The sequence below is a fragment of the Seriola lalandi genome, unplaced genomic scaffold (assembly GCF_002814215.2).
Source record: "Seriola lalandi dorsalis isolate HSWRI2012SDOR001 ecotype SW California unplaced genomic scaffold, Sedor1 jcf7180002054855, whole genome shotgun sequence".
NCBI classification, from domain to species: domain Eukaryota; kingdom Metazoa; phylum Chordata; class Actinopteri; order Carangiformes; family Carangidae; genus Seriola; species Seriola lalandi.
In genome coordinates, this window is record NW_019525408.1 from 1,213,312 (window position 1) to 1,227,117 (window position 13,806).

Below are 13,806 nucleotides of genomic sequence, written 5' to 3' on the forward strand. Positions count from 1 at the left end.
CTCCTAAGAATCCAGTGTGTAGGTTTTGTCTTTTCAGTTGCAGTCATCTGTTCATACAGTATGAGGCTCTGGAGGTTTTGGTCTGTGCATGTGGTCCCTCCCCTGCTGATAGAGGTTTAGGCAGCTGTACGCTTGCACAGAAGACAGAGTGTCACAGTGGATGTGCGAGGACAAGCAACGCATAACCATCCCATCTTTCTGTGGAGCTGTGACATGAAATATGGGTGTTTTGTTGTCTTCTTTAAGCTGCAGATTCAGTGTGAATCCTGTGGTTGATGGAAATGTCAACAAAGGCAGCATATTTTAAGAACAGCACACCAGGAATCTTACCAAATGCTCCAACCTTCAGTAAATAATAGATAAAATGTTATGTTGTGCTGCTCCTATTCTTCTAGAAGAATTAGAAAGGTAGTTGCCTTAGAAATAGTGATGGCTCATGTTCCTTGGGCACAGGCCTTGAAAATTCTGCTGCAATAAAATAGTTAGCCTTAGAGCAAGGACTAAATCACCTGTTGAGAATGCAACACTGAAAAGCCTCCTTTGACCACTCTGACCATTTTATAACACACTTCACCTTCAATAAAATGATTATTGCCTGACATCATCAATGGTAACAAAATCACAAAGTCCTCATCAAGGTTGAGCTGATCATTTTTGCCCGTAAAAAAGGCTTTTGTTTGGATCTCCACATGTAGGTGCAGTCAAGTGTGTACTCTGAGTGCGTTTCATAGAGTTCTTCTGCCCCCTGCTGGATGAAAGTCACTCATCAGTAAACTGCTGGGAAAGAAAGTAATCAGTGAGGGAAAGTGGTTTTACACTGAAATGCCAAGGACAACCTTTCAAAATAATCCAATTTACCTTTTTGAGTTGGTGTTTGAGATGTTTCTGGACCTTTTGTCTTGATTTCTTCCAAAATGTCAGCTCCCTCAGTTATAGTGTGTCCATCAATCGATCAAAGTCCAGTTTTGTTTTCCACCGCCACCAACAAAACCTTAAAGAGTAGAATTAGGCAAAGGCAAAGAAAGCTTCAGCCACAGAGGGAAAACGCTTGATTAAAAGATTATGAAGGGAAGAAAGAAGAGGGGAAAAGCCGCCCCTGTTCTTGATTAATGAAAATTGCAGTCATAACATAACAGGTGTAGTAATCATATATTTATGATGATTCATATTCATTTCTCATTATTTGATTCATAAGCATTAAATCTTCATCAACATAGTTTGTTTAACACCCAGCGTCTGGTTCATGTGGTTGGATTTCAAACTGTCTAAATATGATAAGAGTAATTGATTTATTTTTCCTCAGTGACACGACAGGGATTGGGCATCATAAATCACGCAGGCTGCAAATATTAAAGTAGTGTCTGTTCAAATGGTGACATATTGGAAATGTTTTTATCAGTGTCAGACTATTAAGTACATAAACACCAACTGATAGACACACAGCAGACCGAGCAAAGCAAACTTTTTATCTGAAGCATTGCATTGCAGTGACTTTGCAGGAGCATCAGGAGCCAAACATTACATTTTTAGATGGATTGTCATGTGGATTTGACTATTTTTTTCCACCTGTCTGCACAGTCAGTCTGAAAACATTAGGTCAGGGTCAAGGTAGAATTCATTGTCATTCGCTCCATGTACAGTACTCAGTATACAGGGGAACCAAATTGCATTCCTTCAGTGCGCTACTGTACACAATATATATAGAAAAATAAACAGGTACCCAGAAAAATAAAAGACAGTTAAATACACAACTTATTTTCTTCCACATCTTCAAATATGTGTTCTGATTTTCAGTATCACGCATTTTTCACTGTGTGTGTGTGTGTGTGTGTGTGTGTGTGTGTGTGTGTGTGTGTGTTATCTGTTTGTTTTGTATTCTAGAGGAGATCCTGCAGACCCAAATAGCCCACTGGTGGTCTCCAGACGGGCTGCGCCTGGCCTACATGACCATCAATGACTCGCTGGTACCGAAGATGGAAGTCCCATTTTTCACGGGAACGCCATACCCCACTAACCTGGAGTATCACTATCCAAAGGCAAGTTTAATTCAGTCACACTCTCACTCCTGCTCCTCCTTTGATGCTATCATGTTGATGTTATTGTACACAGAAAGTTGTGGAAGAAGTGCTGTAGCACTGCCACAAAGAAAAAAAATACTACATTACAGTGAAAGTTTTACATTCAAAATCTTTCGTCCAGAAGTATTTTCAGCAAAATGTACTTCAAGTATAAAAATTAAAAGTAGTAGTAGTCGTTTATTTATAATATATGGTTTGCATGATTGGACCATTACTGATTCAGCCTTTTAATGCTGTCAAGATAGAGCTAAATATAACAACTTCACATGCTGCTGGTTAGTTTAATCTGTAACAGGCAATAGTCGATTAGATGTATAAATGATCATAAAACTGGAAAACACAAGTACCTCAAGGTGTACTTCATCACTGTACATAAGTAAATGTAGTTAGTTACATTCTACCACTGTACACAGAAGACTTTCATGGAGCTTGTTTACCTCAGAACAGAAAGACAATTCGTCACTGTCTTGACCTGAAATCCAGTCTGACCTATCTAATTTCCGCTTGGCCCCTGCAGGCTGGGGAGGAAAACCCTGTAGTGCACCTGTCTGTGGTGAGCCTCAATGGTCCCCTGCACACCGTGGTGATGAAGAAACCTGATGACCCCCGAATAGGGTGAGTGACAGCTCAACGATGCCTCATTGAAAGCACCGAAAATAGCCCTGGGGCGTTTTCTTAAGGTAGTCGAGACAGAGGTGGTCAGTGGTGGTGATGTGTTTCCACCTTCTGGTTTTTCCAGGAGGGAATATTATATCACCATGGTGAAATGGGCCACCAGCACCAAACTGGCTGTAAACTGGCTGAACAGAGCGCAAAACAACTCCATCCTGACACTGTGTGAGGCCACGACTGGAGTCTGCATTAAGGTGAAACATTTGGCAAAGTGGGAAATCTGCTGCCACTGTGATTTTTGTGTCTGTATAACCAACTATGAATTTAACTTACTTACAAATAACAACTTGTGTAGCCTTTTATAGCTTATTCCTCTCATTTAGTCAAACCTACTCTCACCAAATCTGCAGCTCAAAATAGTCCCCAACAAGTACAATATTTGGTCCTGTTTGTGTAATGTTGGCTGAAAACTACATTGGTCAGATGTTTTAGGAAATGTATTTGCTTTCTTTTTAAAATTAAAGTATATTTTTTCTACCAGTTTTTAAGGGAATTGTTCAACATTTTGAGAAATAGTAGCAAGACTAAGAAAGATTGATACCACTCTCGTACTGTCCATTAATGGTCATAACCACTCATTTAACAGACACATATAAGACATTAATCTTCTCATGAAACTCACTGCCAGAAAGTGAATAAGCATATTTATCTAAGTGTCAAAGAGATGGACTAACACGCTCTTGTTTTGTATCTTTTGTTGACAATAACAAACAATAAAGAATACTGACAGATTTATAATTTTTTAAGTGATTTGTTGGCTTTCAACTCATGCCCTCTTATTATTTTCAGAAACATGAAGATGAGAGTGACAGTTGGTTGCACAGACAGGTACGTGATCAAAACGCCGCTGCTCCGTTGCTGAGCAGTTGGTTAAAAAACAGACAGCGTTTGCTCCGTGTGTCTGAGTTTGAACAATATTTTGTTTTTTTCTCCTCTCTGCAGAATGAAGTGCCACTCTTTTCCCAAGACGGACACAAGTTCTTCTTCACCCGAGCAATACCTCAGGGTGGGAGAGGAAAGTTTTTTCACATCTCTATGTCCACCTCGACGGTAGGTAATGACAAAATGATCCTCATAATGCGTGTCCTCTGAGGCTTGGTACAGAGTGTTTAGTGTTCCTTCCTGTGTTATTCTCACCCAGCCTAACACTAGCACAGACATACTTCAGTCCCTGACGTCTGGGGACTGGGACATCACCAGCATCTTGGCATACAATCATCAAAGGAACCTCATGTAAGATGTTTTGATATTCTTACATATTTTTATCAGCCGCTGCTGAGTCGAGGGTGTTTTGTTGTTTGGTGATGATGTTTGGCTGTTTTTCCAGATACTTTCTGAGCACAGAGGACAACCCCAAACGACGACACTTATATAGGTATGGTTTTAATTTGAAGTTAAAAGTGCTTTTATGTTTTCTATGAGTGCTTTTTAAGGTATATAATGATACTCACTCGGTGCCATTCCACAGCGCCGACACAATCCCTCCATTCAACCGCTGCTGCCTTTCTTGCGAGTTCAAGTGTGGCTATGTGGACGTTTCATTCAGCCACAATATGCAGTACTTCTTACTCAACTGTAAAGGTGAGCACGTCGACCTTGAATCTCTCGAGTCATGACTTTTTTTCCTTTTTCTTTTTTTTTTGTAGCAGCGAACTGAGTGTGTTTTACATCCCAGCACTCTCGAGAATGGAAGTCTTCTCGGGGACGTAGAGAGCTGTGTTCGGTGGAAAGTGTAATTGAATTAGTGCTCTGTGTCAGGTTGAGAGCTTATATCGAACTGGACATTAGCAGATAACCTCAAACCACTGCTGGATCCTTCTGATTAGCCACAGAAATAAATTTCTTGTCTGACTGCAGTGATGTGAGTACTGCTGAGCTGCTGGCGAAGAGAGTGTGGCTTTCTGCTTTTAGTATTTGATAAATGGAAAGGAGAGCAAGCCCAGTGGTTAGCATTGTGTGGTTGTTTACTAGATGTATTCCTTGTGTTCCTCAGAGACATTCTGTTACTGTTTTTTTGTTGTTTTTTTTCCTTGTGGCTTCAGCACTGGGGCACAACAACGCAGTTTCCATGGAAGCTGATTTGTTTAGGGCGCTCACTCCAGAGAGGAAAAGTGCCAGTGGCTTTCTGCATTAATTGGATCTTTGGAGACTAGCTCCATTGTGAAATAATAAGCTACTTCCTCATGGGACGGAAGTAGATTAACTGTGGAGCTGGCTGAGAGGCCTGTTTCTGAAGTCTGTTTAAGATAAGACAGAGATGATTCCTTTGCAGAGGAGGGTTGTGTTTCACACTTGTGATTACTGGTTTGTCGGAGGCATTTTAGCCTATTGTCAGGGTCTTCTTACATGATATTTTATCATGCTAATCAACTTAACTTCTATAATTACATTCTTGCTAATTGTTTTTCCCTGAATTGTTCTTTATAGGCCCAGATATACCAAGTGTGGCTATTTATAGCACTAAGGACAAACAGAGTGAGTGTTGTCTCCGTTGTGTTGTCCTTCTACATCATTATGTACAATAATCTGCACTGAATTCACTGCAAATATGTTTTCATTGATAGATTTCTCATTGAGTTTCTTCTTTCGCTGCAGAGGTGTTCGACGTGGAGACGAATGAGAAAGTAAATGAGACATATAACAGCATGCAGATGCCCAGGGTGGAATACAAGACCATCACCATAGACGACTATAGTATGTGTCCACTTTACCAAATACAAGATTACCTGCCAGTCACATTGTATTATAAGACTGAACGTTAACCCTCTGTTGTCTGTTGTAGTTCTGACGATGCAGATTCTGAAGCCAGCTGGATTCGTAGAGACTGCCCATTACCCCTTACTGCTGCTTGTGTACGTAGGAACGAGGATGACTGCAACTACCATCATCGTTTAGAAGGAGTACCCCAGCTATCACTTCCCTAAATTTGGGGTCTCACAAGAGTCAGATTAAAAACAGAACAGTCAAAAAAGTTACTTTTAGTCCCCAAGTATGGGTTAAAATCCAAAAATGCTAGAGCCTGCATTTCCCATAATGCAACTCAATAGTGTGTTTTGAACAGTCACTCGACTAATGGCATCAGGAATTGTTTCAGCACTACGATATAATGGTAAAATATAATATAAACTAGAATTGCATTAAAATACTGTTCAAAATTTGAGACAGGACTCTACAAATTTATGTTTGACTTCATTCATTTGCAAGGTGTTGTTGTTATTTTGTCCGCTCTTTTTTCGCAAATTCTGACTTTGGAGACTTTTTTTTCTAATAGGTGTTAAACCCTCCGATTTGACCAATTATAAAATTGAACATACATCTCTGAGAAGTGAGTTATTCCTTTTCATCATCCTGTCATATATTTTCCACAGGGACGGTACGCCTGGTGGGCAGATGGTAACGGAGCAGTTCCAGGTGGACTGGGCCACGGTTCTGGTCAGTAGCTTCAGTACCATCGTGATCCGCTTCGACGGCCACGGCAGCGGCTTTCGGGGCACCAACCTTCTCCACAAAGTCAGGAGGAAGCTGGGAAAGTTGGAGGAGAGGGATCAGCTGGAGGCCCTCAGGTCAGACTTCTCCTACAACTGTGAGCACGACCGTAGCAAAAGGCGGAGCAGTTTGACTCATTTTCTTTCATTTTCAGGTTCATATCCAAAGAGCCTTACATCGATAAGAATCGAATGGGAGTCTATGGAAGGGTAAGAAGAACACGTGATCAAAGAGGCTTCTGTAATTTTGATTTCAATTGAATGCCTTCATAAATACAGCAGATGCCTTACATGTTAATTATTTTCACAAGGTGTAATTAATTTATTTTTGTTTTCTTGATGTGTTTCTGTGTCTCCTCTACCTTTGTACAGGCCTATGGAGGATATTTAGCCACAATGCTTTTGAGCTCTGAAGAGTTTACCCAACTTAAATGTGGAACAGCAGTCTCACCCATCACGGACTTTGAGCTATATGGTATAACTGTCTTGATATTATTCTTTTGTGGATGTCTTAAAGACATCTTGGGACAGCGTCTAAAGGCACCTGATCTTTCTAAACCGTTTTTTTGGGGTTTTTTTGTCAAATTGCAGCATCTGCATTTTCAGAACGATACCTCGGTTTAAAGACGGATTCCCGAGTATATACGGTAAAGTTCCAACACTTCTGTCTCTTTATCCAAATCATGCAACAAGATGTTTTGCTGAATTGAATGGGGATGAATTATAGGGTCAAGAGGATGTTGATGACATTATGGATTTTCTGCTTCCTCTTTTCCTTCAGATGACAAATTTAGCACACAGAGCGGGTCAGCTTCTGGAGAAACAGTACTTGATAATTCACCCAACTGCAGACGGTAAGGGACATAGTGTTGGATATATCTTTTTCTCAGCAGAGAGTGAAAAAGTTTTTGTTTCACTTCATAGTTTGTGTGATTGGTCACTAATGTGCCTCTCCAATCTCGTCTTCACTACCACCTCCACAGAAAAGGTTCACTTCCAGCACACGGCCAAGTTTATCAACCATTTAATCAGCGAGAAGGCCAACTACACTCTACAGGTGAGCTAAAATCACTGGTTGATGTACAATGAAACGGTTGCTGAAAATGTTCCCCCTCTTTATGCTGAGTGTCAAGAGATCACTTCCTAAAATGAAAACAATATAAGAGGGCAAATGTTAGATTCCAGCGCACAGGTATAGGCTAAGATAGCTGGTTATAAGTAGGGTACGGTTGGGATCAGGTTAAGGTAAGTTGAAAAAGAATTTACTCAGAATCTAAACACCAACCAACATAAGAGATGGGGGACAAAATAACACATTTTATGGCCACTTGAGGGCAGCAAAAACAAGTTAGGAACACAACATTCACCTTTTAAGTTAATATGCTGAATGGACAACTACATTTGCTCCTTTTAGCTCTGTTTTGATCTCAACAAACTCTTGAGGAAAATAGTCGAGCCTTTTCACTGATGAACAGAAAGACGATGTACAGCTCCACAGAGCTGAGGGGAACTAGTGTGGTCGTTTTTCAAGGGAGTAGTCATAACCACATGAAATTTAATTTCTTACCAGAATGAAATTCAGTTTTTGTTACATTACTTTCCCTCTGCTCCAACTCAACAAGTAAATTGAGTGAATTTTGTACTAAAAATAGAAGATACCCAACTGGTATGTCTACTTCAGACTGCTGAAGTCTCAGTTAGTTTCTGCACATTTTCACAGAACCACAACTGTGGATTTTGTTCTCATCTCTTAAATTGGAATTGCATTAAGATGTTTCAGTGTACAAGAGCTGGCAAACCAACATAACCACAAAGTCCATGGAACTTAAAACCGTGTGATACAATTGAAAGCTCCAGAACACCTACTAATGGACTTTGTGGTGAGAAATTGTTTTGCCCACTGCTGTTTCAAAGTTCCTTTCTATCTGAATGTTTATATATCGCATGGACAAGTGAGTAATGTTTTAGTATAAAATTAAATAAAAAAGCGAACTTATCTATTGTTGTTTAAGTATATTTTGATTTGCTGTGTTTTTCTATTTTATATTATTAAAAAATGTATAACTTGGTTTTTCAATGATGGCAAGTAAAGTGATTTAAAAGGTGCAGAAAACAGTGATGGGAAATTTTACCCTATTTTCTCTGATTTTATAGCCTACATGAGTAAAAAAAAATTAAAGGATTTGTTGATAATGAAAGCATTATTAGTTCAGCTCTATCATATAAATCCGTCATTGCTGTGTATTAACCTACAGATCTATCCAGATGAAGGACATTTCCTACACAGTGATGGGACACAGCAGCACCTGAGCCAGTCTCTGGTCAACTTCTTTGAGGAGTGTTTCCGGGTGCCAGAGGTACTGACGGACGACCAGCAAGAAGACGAGGACGACAGTTAAGCCTGCTCCTGTGAGCAGCCACCCCTCCACCCACCCCACCTCCTCGGCCAGCTACTACAGCACAATATGCAACAGATCTTTCAACCCAATCAATCCACGACCCCTGCACCTGTCCAACCTGATTTTAGCTCTACTCTGAAGCGCAGCACCTGCATGTGCAAAAGGGGCCTCGGCCTATTTTCCCTCTCCTCACCTCGTGCTGACCAGGAAACCAGTCAGAAAGATGTTGAATAAATCTCAGATGTGGACAGTCATATCTCTCTGCAATTGGAATAAGTGGACTAGTACTCCCTCTGGTGGACAAATAGAGGATCAACATAATGTACATTGAGAAGTGTCTCCATTCCAAACCAGGTACATTAACAGAGCGCTTTGCAGCACAAATTATCCCCCCGTGAAGATCAGTTCATTATGTTGAGATTTAACTTTTGGGCTGCCACTCTCTGATAACCTTTGCCAACTGACTTACTGATTATTGTATTCATGAGTATGATTACTGCTACTTGTTTCTCAGAAATTTCTCTGTTCAGTGTCTTACAATAGTACTGTGTCTATGAGTGGATGTCTGGCTGCATCAGTCCTTAGTTGCTTTACAAAACAAGGGCACAATGTTTAACTTTGTGTTGTACTCCAGAAAAAAAGGTGTCTATACAAAAATGGTATTTTCCCTCGTCATATATCTGGATTGACCTCTTCTTTTAGTCACTGTGCCTTACTGTGGGTGAAATGTTCATGTTAGGAGCCCACATGATGCTGAAAATGAGTAAATATGGGTAGGCCTTGTCTGAACTGTGCATTCCGTTGATAACTCGAACACAGATCATGATTTCATTTTCCTGAAAGGATAAAGTTTTAAAAAAAAAAAGGAGGTATGGCACATTGATCTCGGAACAGGGAAAGAACTGAATACAAAATAAGGTGGCATTATACTGATGAAAATGTAAAGAATATATAGTTTGCAAATACAGTTCTTGATATTTACCTTCCATACTGGTGAGTTAACTATGCTGATTTTTTTTCATTATTTTGTGAATTTCTTTGACTTGTGTTCTAAATGGCTTGACTCTCTCCCCATGTCACTTCTGTTAGTATTGTCAGTGGTTTCTAGTCAGCTGATGTACAAAGTGTATAAATCTTATATTGTTTAAGTCTTCATGTTGTATGTGCAACTTGTATATAAAGCATTTTGAAATGTATCATTTGTTGGCTTTGTCACTTTACATCACTTAAGTGTGTATACTATGGAGGTAGATTTGTTTCAATATTATGAATGAACAGCGTGAACAGATCAACAATCCGGGTGTAATTGTATAATCTATAAATATAAAACACCTTCCATAAATACAAAAAGTACATTTGCAAATTCACAAAAATATTTAAAAAATATAAAACGGATTTTTTGAATTCCACAAATAAAAAAAATATCTCAATACATCCAATTTATTTACAAATAAATGAAAAACATTTGTGAATCAATTTTCTATTTGTCAAGCGAAAAGGCGTTTGTCGATCTGAATTCTACGCTTCGTTTGTGGCTTTCACGTACCGAGTTTTGAAACTTTCTGACTGACTGTCTTAACCAAAATCGATCTGAGTAACTAGGCCACTATCTTAAAACACGTGATCACCTGCTGATGATACCATTTCCGCTTTTAAAAAATAAGAGCACTTAGTCTTCTATGTGTAGTTTTATTTTCCATAAATGATCGGCGACAAGTAACGTACACTACGTTAACGGTTGTAAGATATGAAGTAACAGGACTCGGTTAAGGTCTTTGATAGTATGGGTGTTGGTGTTGATATTTGTTTTGTTAAGAAATGACGTATTACAATTTTATTGTTCATCTATAATATGTGGTCTACCGTTAACTACTAAACCGGCACCTGTTCCTATGGCGACAGTAAACATGCATGTTGCGGACTGAGGGAATGGAAGCAGTGTACTGGATTATTTTACACTGATGATGATGACGATATAATGTAAATAGACCACATTTCATACCCACCCAACCTGTAAAGAGATAACTGGTGTCATTTGTTTACCATTGAGTTTATTGTAATCATTCAGTCCATTTCCTAGGCCTATTTACAGCATAATAGGTATTTTCTACATGTAGGCTATAATCAGTTGGCAATTATCGTCAAAGTCCTGTGCAGTCAGTGGACCTGCCAACTCATCTCTTACAAGTGGTAATAGCAAGGCCGGCACAAGGCTTAAGCGAAATAAGCGACCATACTATATTATAACTTTTATGACCTTACCATACTATGATGCTTTTATGCCTTACAATACTATAATGTTATCATGCCTTACTATAGATAGACTTTGTGATGAGACGAGACAGTCGTTCAGTGATTAGAACTGTTGCCTTACACTGAGAATTCTTACGATTCGAACCCCGGGCCTAGAGCGTTTCTGCGTGAAGTTTGCATGTTGACCCTATACCTGCATGGGTTCCATCCGGGTAATCCGACTTACTCACTTACTACATTTTTATGACTTATTATACTACGTCGGTTTTTTGACGCATTTATGCTTTATTATACTATGACGTTTTGAGAATTTTTTATGCCTTACTACACTATGACATTTTTAATGGTCAACTATACTATGACCTTTCATGCCTTACTTTACAGTTACTTTTTTATGACGTTTTTAAGCCTTATTACACTATTACGTTTATATCACTTTTAATCCCTTAATATACTAACTCGTTTTATCACTTTTTATGCCTATGAAGTTTTTATGACTTTTTATGTCTTACTATACTATGAGGTTTTTATGACTATTTATGCATTACTATAGTATGACGTTTTTATGACATCTCATGCCTTACTATACAATGACATTTTTATGACTTTTTATGCCTTACTGTAGTATGACCTTTTATGCCTGATTATACGATGTCTTTTTTATGACTTTTTATGACTTACTATACTATGACGTTTTTATGCCTTACTATACTATGATGCTTTTATGCCTTAATATACTATGACGTATTTATGACTTTGTATACCTAACTATAGTATGACGTTTTTATGACATCTCATGCCTTACTATCCTATGTCGTTTTTATGACTTTTTATGCCTTGCTATACTATAACGTTTTTATGACTTTCCATGCTTTACTATACTATGTCGTCCTAATGAAGTTCTTATGCCTTACAATACTATGACTTTTTATCACTTTAAATGCCTTACTATACTATGACGTTTTTATGACTATTTATGCCTAACTGTACTGTGACTTTTTATGCCTTTTTATGCCTTACTATACTATGACCTTTTATGACTTTTTATGCCTTACTATACTATGACTTTTCATGCCTTACTATACTATAACATTTTTATGCCTTACTATACTATGTTGTTTTTATGAATTTTTATGCCTTACTGTACTATGAATTTTTATGCCTGATTATACTATGTTGTTATTATGACTTTTTATGCCTTACTATACTATGACATTTTTATGCCTTACTATATTATGACTTTTTATACCTAATTATACTATGTTGTTATTATGACTTTTTATGCCTTACTATACTATGACTTTTTATGACTTTTTATACCTTACTATACTATGATGTATTTATGACTTTTTATGCCTTACTGTACTATGATGTTTTTATGAATATTTATGCCTTACTATAGTATGACGTTTTTATGACATCTCATGCCTTACTATACTATGACTTTTTTATGCCTTACTATACTATGACTTTTCATGACCTTTCATGCTTTACTATGCAATGACTTTTTATACCTTACTATACTATGACATTTTTATGCCTTATTATACTATGACGTTTTTATGACTTTTTATGCCTTACTGTACTATGACTTTTTATGCCTGATTATACTATGTTGTTATTATGACTTTTTATGCCTTACTATACGATGACATTTTTATGCCTTACTATATTATGACTTTTTATACCTAATTATACTATGTTGTTATTATGACTTTTTATGCCTTACTATACTATGACTTTTTATGACTTTTTATGCCTTACTATACAATGATGTTTTTATGCCTTACTATACTATGACTTTTTTATGACTTTATATGCCTTACTATACTATGATGTTTTTATGACTATTTATGCCTTACTATAATATGACGTTTTTATTACATCTCATGCCTTACTATACTATGACGTTTTTATGCCTGATTATACTATGACTTTTTATGACTTTTATGCCTTACTATACGATGATGTTTTTATGTCTTTTTATGCCTAACTATACTATGGCGTTTTTATGATTTTCATGCTTTACTATACTATGATGTTTCAAGCCTTACTTTAGTATGACGTTTTTATGACATTTTATGCCTTACTATACTATGACGTTTTTATGCCTGATTATGCTATAACGTTTTTATGACTTTTCATGCCTTACTATACTATGACGTTTTTATGACTCTTTATGCCTTACTATACTGTGACTTTTATGCCTTACTATACTATGACCTTTTTATGACTATTTATGCCTTACTGTAATATGACGTTTTTATGACTTTTTATACCTTACTATACGATGACTTTTTTATGTCTTTTTATTCCTAACTATACTATGGCGTTTTTATGATTTTCATGCTTTACTATACTATGATGTTTCAAGCCTTACTTTACTATGACGTTTTTATGACATTTTATGCCTTACTATACTATGATATTTTTATGCCTGATTATGCTATGACGTTTTTATGACTTTTCATGCCTTACTATACTATGACGTTTTTATGACTCTTTATGCCTTACTATACTGTGACTTTTATGCCTTACTATACTATGATGTTTTTATGACTATTTATGTCTTACTATAATATGACGTTTTTATTACATCTCATGCCTTACTATACTATGACGTTTTTATGCCTGATTATACTATGACTTTTTATGACTTTTATGCCTTACTATACGATGATGTTTTTATGTCTTTTTATGCCTAACTATACTATGTCGTTTTTATAATTTACTATACTATGACTTTTTATGCCTTACTATACTATGTCGTTTTTATGACTTATTATGCCTTAGTATACCGTGACTTTTTATGCCTTATTATACTATGACGTTTTTATGACTATTTATGCCTTACTATACTATGACTTTTTCTGTCTTAATATACTATGTCGTTTTTATGACTTTTTATGCCTTACTATA

General features: G+C 37.2%; 1 protein-coding gene across 2 annotated transcripts in view; it reads left to right on the top strand.

The window, feature by feature from the left end:
- The window catches only part of LOC111670508 (A-type potassium channel modulatory protein DPP6-like), a 60,648-nt gene extending 50,818 nt beyond the window's left edge, over window positions 1–9,830 (top strand). For both annotated transcript variants that reach the window (XM_087179570.1, XM_087179571.1), the window contains exons 9-26: window positions 1,882–2,036; window positions 2,596–2,693; window positions 2,818–2,944; window positions 3,540–3,578; window positions 3,693–3,800; window positions 3,892–3,983; window positions 4,078–4,125; window positions 4,219–4,331; window positions 5,178–5,225; window positions 5,346–5,444; window positions 5,533–5,602; window positions 6,119–6,313; window positions 6,391–6,445; window positions 6,608–6,710; window positions 6,827–6,882; window positions 7,017–7,089; window positions 7,219–7,286; window positions 8,485–9,830. In XM_087179570.1, coding sequence (XP_087035696.1) covers window positions 1,882–2,036; window positions 2,596–2,693; window positions 2,818–2,944; window positions 3,540–3,578; window positions 3,693–3,800; window positions 3,892–3,983; window positions 4,078–4,125; window positions 4,219–4,331; window positions 5,178–5,225; window positions 5,346–5,444; window positions 5,533–5,602; window positions 6,119–6,313; window positions 6,391–6,445; window positions 6,608–6,710; window positions 6,827–6,882; window positions 7,017–7,089; window positions 7,219–7,286; window positions 8,485–8,634 — 1,697 coding nt within the window. In that variant the 3' untranslated portion in view covers window positions 8,635–9,830. The remainder of the gene's footprint in view (window positions 1–1,881; window positions 2,037–2,595; window positions 2,694–2,817; window positions 2,945–3,539; window positions 3,579–3,692; window positions 3,801–3,891; window positions 3,984–4,077; window positions 4,126–4,218; window positions 4,332–5,177; window positions 5,226–5,345; window positions 5,445–5,532; window positions 5,603–6,118; window positions 6,314–6,390; window positions 6,446–6,607; window positions 6,711–6,826; window positions 6,883–7,016; window positions 7,090–7,218; window positions 7,287–8,484) is intronic.
- The last annotated feature ends 3,976 nt before the right edge of the window (window positions 9,831–13,806 follow it).